This window comes from Dendrobates tinctorius, unplaced genomic scaffold (genome assembly GCF_039654945.1).
Source record: "Dendrobates tinctorius isolate UK_male_01 unplaced genomic scaffold, ASM3965494v1 ptg000103l, whole genome shotgun sequence".
NCBI lineage: Eukaryota > Metazoa > Chordata > Amphibia > Anura > Dendrobatidae > Dendrobates > Dendrobates tinctorius.
Genome location: NW_027361771.1, coordinates 34,620,001 through 34,627,189, shown reverse-complemented (window position 1 = coordinate 34,627,189; position 7,189 = coordinate 34,620,001). Strand labels below are relative to the sequence as shown.

Sequence of the window (7,189 nt, the reverse complement as noted above, 5' to 3'; positions counted from 1 at the left end):
AGCAGGGGGTTGGACCAGATGGCCCAGGAGGTCCCTTCCAACTCTACGATTCTATGATTCTATCTCACAGGCCACCTTACCCTGGGGTCATCAGATCTCAGAGTAGCATGTCAACGATCGGTCGTGGTTCGGTCCTGCCAAAGGGGGTGTTTTAACCTCAGATACCGCTGTTAGAATTCACACTAGTATTTAAAGGGTTAATTAGCTATGATCGGTTTTAATATTGACTGGGACAGATACCGCAGGGTGTCAGCTGTCATGTACAACCGTCACCTGTTGGAATTTCGGCCACAGGGCGGTGTTATACAGTTATTCCTCGGCTCTGTTAAAAAGCAGAGCTGAAGAATAAGGCACGTTAATAACCATCGTTACGATGCGTATCGGCAGCCGTTAAGTCACACGAAAAAAAAAAAAAAAAAAAAAAAAAAAAAAAGATTGCGGGGAAAAAGAAAAAAGAAAATAATTTTTTCATTTTGTGCCATTTTTAAGAATTTGGTGTAAAATAAAACGTTTACAACTACAAGACAAAAAAAAAAAAAAAAAAAAAAATAGTAATACAAGAGATGAATTTCGCCCAAAGGCTTTGTTTAGCTGTTCACTTTTGAACCGTTTGTTTCGCTCCCTATAATGAGGATTGGGAATCCGTAGAGTTTTCAGAAATGACAACCAAATTCAGTCTAGCATATCAATCTAAATTCCAATTTCTCAGTAATGGAGGAACACAGAGTGGCCACGTAAAGATATTGCTGGACTTGTCTTTGAAAGAACTACATGTCTTATTGCTGAGGTTTCATATCACCTGATGATTTTATACTCTCAGATACCATCCTGCTCTGAATGTTTTATACTAAGAGCATTGTTCTAGGGTGTACTTACATTTCAATCATTATTTCACACAAGTGAATGTCAGTAACTTTCAGCATCTTGCTATACATGAACACTAGTGAGTCTCTGGGTCCTTTTAAATTCCATAAGGTTATACATTAGTTGGGAGCCTATGGAACAATGTTCTCTATATTAGAATTCAGAATCTATTATACATATGAGCAATCGGTTCTGGCACTGCAGCTCCATATCTGGTTAGTAGACAGAATTTTTCCATTATTAACACCAGACTATTGCGTCATCGCTTTTTAATACCAGTGCAAAGTTCTGGTGAACATCCCATAAATGTATGGACATTTTCTTGTATTCCTTTGTAGTCTTATTACTGTATCCACAGTTGCATTTGCAGTCTTTCATGCAGCTCATGAAAACTGAGTTACCTTCCTATGTGTTCTTCGATGAATAATGAGGCCTGGTCTCTGAGCAAAACATTTCCCACACTCTGTGCATAAATGTGGTTTTTCACCTGTGTGTATGATCTGATGGTTGACCAGATGAGACTTGCGTGCAAAACATCTTCCACACTCAGGACACTGGAATGGCTTCTCTCCTGTGTGAATTATCTGGTGTTTCCCAAGATGAGATTTCCGAGCAAAACATTTCCCGCACTCGGCACATTGGAATGGCCTCTCACCTGTGTGAATTCTCTGATGTTTGGCAAGGCCTGACTTGTCTGTAAAACACTTGCCACATTGGGGACACGGGAAGGGCTTTTCCCCGGTGTGAATTCTTTCATGTTTAATAAGGTCCGCCTTATATGTAAAACTCTTCCCACATTCCGCACACTGGTACGGCCTCTCGCCTGTGTGGATTCTCTGGTGTTTAGTAAGGCCAGAGTTGTCCGTAAAACATTTTCCACACTCTCCACAAGGGAATGGTTTCTCCCCTGTGTGAGTTCGCATGTGCTTGATAAGGTAGGAGTTATGCGTAAAACACTTATCACATTCTGTACAAGTAAAAGGCTTCTTGGTCACACGAGTTCCCTGAAGTCCTAAAACACCAGGATTTGGGTTAAAATGCTTAATATATTCAGAATATGGAAACCTATTATTTCCTGCACATGCCTTAATGAAATCTGACATGTCAAGAAAGCCTTCCTCATGATTGGATGGATCAGATGATAAAGATGTACCATGAAATACAGGGTGTATATTAACAGGCAAGGGGTTTCCTCCAGGTGTTTCAACTGCGATATCATCATCGTTGTCTTCGTCGTCCTCATCATCCTCCATTTCAGGAGACGAAATGACATGCGCCTCCATAGAATGTCTGCTTTCATGTCCATCTGTAGATAGTGCACAGTTATTAATAACTAAACAACTAAAAGAAACAGACTGTAGTTTTACATACTTGTGCCAAGCAGTAGGCAGTGGGTGGGTAGAATTAAGGGGAAAACAAGGTGTGTTTTTTCTGATGGCAAAAAGTGACAGGAGAATCTACAAACAGTGACTACAATCAATATCCTCTCACCGAAGACTGCACTGCTCTCTGAGAAAGTTTTTTCCTAAGGAATATGTACTTAAAAACAGCAGAAGATATGTCTGAAGAGACCTAGAATGAAAAAGGGATTTTTTTTTTTTTTTATAATTTAAATGCAAATACCTGTGCTGATATCTGTTGGAATTTCTTCCTCTTTAATATACACACATAAGTCATCACTCTCCTTTTTAATATCATCACCTATGACAACAATCTGGAAATCACCTAGGCTTTCCTCCTAGAGATTTAAAAAAAGGAATAGTTGAATTTTAGGGTAAAATGGGCTCAAAGCGTTCGAAAACACCTTCAGAGGGAATCCGTCAGGAGAATTTCACACCCCAAACTATTTATGTGCATGTAGTTTTGTCAAAGTCAAGTCCAGAAAAACCTTTGCATAGGCAGTCAGTTTTTCCATTACTGAGAAATCAGCATGAATTGATATGTAAATGAAAACCTATTTGCAGCTCGGAAGCCTCTGTCATGCCATCTCTATTCTCTGCCCAGTGCTGGGGAAAAGAGAAGGGGTGACTGATTATGTAGAGGAATTGCCTTATTTTTCTTTGAAAGCGTTACATAGGGTGTGAAACCCTGCTGGCAGATTCCCTTTAATTTTTGAATCAGTTCTCATGAATAAGGCTGATACGTGGGCTTAGTAGGAAATCTACCTTATGATCTTGTGGTCCACTGCGATTTTCTACTGGACAAGCCTGGGAATTATGAGCTCGAAGATATCGCTCAGGTGGAATTCTCTTGCTGAATCCTGGATTCCCCTTGCCGGATCCTGGATGTCTCTTGCTGGGTCCTCCTATAAGTAATACACAGTGTGGACATTTATTCATGCACTTACACTAGAAGTTAATGTAAAACCACATAAAAAATGCAACTTTTAAATTGTCATATGGATTGTGTAATACGCAATACTTTTTATTGGTTATGTTCCATTTTTGAAAGTGGAAAATATAATGAAGTGGGGTATTTCCATAAGAAAAAAAAAACTGGAAGGCGAAAGGAGTAAGATATGTGTGCCAGCTGCAGAGTGGAACGGACCTGAAGACCTTTGAGACATTGAGAGAGGAATTTGATTTGCCTTCGGTATGGGGGTTTCAATACTATATGCTTCGACATGCTTGGAGGGCACAGTGTAGATTGGGAGCCATGACGGTTCAGGGCGACATTGTACTAGACTTTGTGTGTATGAAGGGAGGGACGAGGGGAGTTATATCGAGCATATATCATGATCTACTACACTCTTATCTGGGGGACAGTCACCTCACTGCAAAGAGTAAATGGGAGAGGGAGGTGGGTACCCTCACAACAGAACAATGGGAGACTATTCTTGAATATGTCCCGAAGATCTCTCTAAGCGAGCAGGCACGGCTCTCCCAATTATATGTAATACATAGAACATACAAAACACCGCTGGTCCTATTCAAGGCGGGCTTGAGGGGAGACTCTAGCTGCCCTAGATGTGGCACAGACCAGGCCGGACTGTTACATATGTTATGGTCGTGTCTGCGGCTGGGGGCATACTGGCTGGTCGTTATCAACAAAATTGAGAGAGCTTATGCATGTACGCTCGACAGGAATCCAGTGCTGTGTGTTTTGGGGGAGGTGGATGGGATACCTGTCTCAGAACATTACAAAGTGGCAATAGCGAGGATGCTGTATGTTGCACGCAAACTAATAGCAGGAAAATGGAAGGATTCGGAACCCCCCACTAGGAGAGAATTTATTGCTCAGACACGTACGGTAATGCATTTAGAGGCGAAGGCATGGTGAAAGCACTTTCGAAAAAATATGGTCCGCCTGGATGGCGGTGATATGATTGCTAAGACTCAAGTATACCCGGCATAAGGAGTATTGGGGGGGAGGGGGGAATGGCTTTGATTGTATTACTACAAGATATGTTAATTGTTACATGTATATTGATATCCACTGTTTATTGTTTAAAATCTTTTGAAACCTAAATAAAAATAACTGGTTTAAAAAAAAACAAAAAAAAAACAAAAAAAATAAAAACTATCCAATTAAAATATTAAACTAGTGCAAAAAATTAGCAAATCGCGCCATATTTACATAATTTGTGATTTCATAGTGGTCACAGCATATGGCGGCATAATCTATGGAGCAGCATATAGGGGCAAAATCTATGGAGCATCTTATTTGGGCATAATCTATGGAGCACCTTATTGGGGCATAATCTATGGAGAATTTTATGGGGAAATAATCTATGGAGCATCTTATGGGGCCATAACCTATGGAGCAGCATATGGGGCATATTCTATGGAGCATCTTATGGGGGCATTATTAACCTTTGTGCAGCATTATATTGGGTGTATTTTTTATGGAGCATCTTATGGGGCCCATCATGAACTGTATGGAGCTCCTGATTCAATATGGATATTAAAAAACATTTAACCTACTGGTGTCTCAATTAATTTTACTTTTATTGGTATCTATTTTTATTTTTGAAATTTACCAGTAGCTGCTGCATTTCATTTTCCACCCTAGGCTTATACGCGAGTCAATAAGTTTTCCCAGTTTTTGTGGCAAAATTTGGGGGGGGGGGGGGGGTCGGCTTATACATGAGTATATACGGATGGTGCATCTTACATAAAGTATGCTGGTGTTAATAAATGTCCACCAGTGACTCAATGCAACATTTATATGTGGTGAGCAAATGATAAGTGCAATATAAAAACAGCCTTTTTATTTAAGATCAATGAAAGCCTCCCCTTACCGGGTGATGTGAGGGTCTGGTGATTCTTAATGACATCCTTGTACACTTCTAAATATTCCTGGTCCTAAACAGAAACATAAACAGTGACTCTTCATCATGTGGCTCTTCAGCTTTTATACAACTACTACTCTCAAAATGCACCGCTCTATGCAAGAATTTTATAGGAACCTGACACACATTGATACATATATCATCCATCTGTACAAAGTATTAGTATTCCCAGCAGCGCTCACCTCTACAGTCAGCAGCTGAATTATCTTGCTGGTGAGTTGTAGGATCTTTTTATTTTTTTTATCTTCATTTAGTGAATGTGGTAGAGGCTTCATGATGGGATCCTGGGTAATGCTCAGTCTTCCAGATTCTGTCTTGATGGCTGTGAAATTCTATCAAGACAATAATATTCACTGCTATTAGACTTGAACAAATCCTAAAGAAAAAGAAAAAAAATCTATACATTTCAGCAAATTGACAGCTGACCCTCTAGTGTGTATTAGGTCTCCTAATGCTCCCTGACAGATGGTAATGGGGGGAGGATGGGGTTAACTCCTTCACGACCTTGATTGTATCCATATGTCCAGGTTGATGAGTACTTACTGACCTTGGGACGTATGGAGGCTATTTTGAGCGAACAGAAGCTCATTGCGCACTGCATGACTCTGCTCTGCCCTCAACAGGGCAGAGCAGTGCGCCTGCGCCGGAGCCACAACAGACAGCAAAAAAAGAGGACGGCATCGTATGAAGATGGGAGGCGTCGGACCGGACCGCGACACCCATCGGACCGGGCCACCCCCTCGGGTGAGTATAATCTAACTTGCTTTTCATATCTTTCAGGTTACATCAGGGGCTTATCTACAGCATTACAGAATGCTGTAGATAAACCCCTGATGTCAGTGCTGGCAGCTCATAGTCCAAAAAAGGGTGACAGACTTCCTTTAAAGGGCCTGTCACACTAAGCGATATCGCTAACAATATCGCTATAACGTCACTGGTTTTGTGACGTTACAGCGATATTGCTAGCGATATCGCTATTTGTGATACTAACCTCCGACCGGCTCCCCCGCTGATTATCGCTGATCGTGCGAGAACGTCCTGGGCCGTTTCTCGTCGTCAGCTTCCTGCTGGGCTTCCTGTGGCACCGACGAGCGACGCGTGGACGCGGGCGGGCGGACGTCAGGATCGCCTCGTCTGACAGGTAAGTAGCGACCCCCGACCCCTATGTCACTGGTGTGATCTGCCTGTGTGGCAGCTCACTAGCGACCACTTAGCGATGCACCAGCTATCCTGACCGCATCATATCGCTAGTCGGGATCGCTGGTGCATCGCTAAGTATGACAGTACCTTTAGTCATAAATCCAGATTGTGCCACAGTCTGACACAATCTCCGGACAGTTACATGGTAGTTAAAGCAGATTAATACATTTTTCTTTAACAAGAACTAACATCCTTACCCGAAAAGTATAACTGACACCCTCCTAGCCTCACTCACATACCTTGGGGATATATTGTAGTATGGACTCCCACTGAGACTCGGAAAAATGGATGGCAGACTTGTGTTCCTTTTCAATCAGCATTAACGGATGCCTCAGTAAAAATGTGTCTAACAGGCCCCTGTACATTAAGGTGATAAACCTCCCCATGTTCCTCTGAGGTTCAACAGACTGACTGCAAAACCACCCGCGACACTTCATTCTATTTAGGGAATGTCTCAACTGCAGATACTGGAAAAAAAACATCTTCTGGCTCAAAGGAAACTCATTCCTGAGCATTTCAAATGTTTTAAGACCACCACCAAACAGCTGAGACACGAACCAAATGCTGATACGCCTCCATTGACCAAACTCCCGCAATCTCATGAGCTCTGCCAATCTAGGGTCAAATCCAATTGACACATACCGCGTAAATTCCGTTACACCCCTCCACTGTTTAATTTTGTGCCAGACTTGCCCCAACATAACTATGGTTGGGAATCTTTTTGGATTCATTCTGAAACTGCCCACTTCCAAACTAGCTAACAATGGACTCCTCTCCACTATAAATGCAATTATTATCCCAGCTGATGTACTTTGACTAGGTTCTCCCCAACCC

General features: G+C 41.9%; 1 protein-coding gene across 2 annotated transcripts in view; it reads right to left on the bottom strand.

Moving 5' to 3' along the window:
• Window positions 1-564: 564 nt before the first annotated feature.
• Window positions 565-7,189, bottom strand: part of LOC141100195 (uncharacterized) — a 29,730-nt gene continuing 23,105 nt past the window's right edge. For both annotated transcript variants that reach the window (XM_073588517.1, XM_073588518.1), the window contains 5 exons: window positions 5,338-5,487; window positions 5,105-5,168; window positions 3,030-3,169; window positions 2,488-2,602; window positions 565-2,170 (listed from right to left, as the gene is read on the bottom strand). In XM_073588517.1, coding sequence (XP_073444618.1) covers window positions 1,248-2,170; window positions 2,488-2,602; window positions 3,030-3,169; window positions 5,105-5,168; window positions 5,338-5,487 — 1,392 coding nt within the window. In that variant the 3' untranslated portion in view covers window positions 565-1,247. The remainder of the gene's footprint in view (window positions 2,171-2,487; window positions 2,603-3,029; window positions 3,170-5,104; window positions 5,169-5,337; window positions 5,488-7,189) is intronic.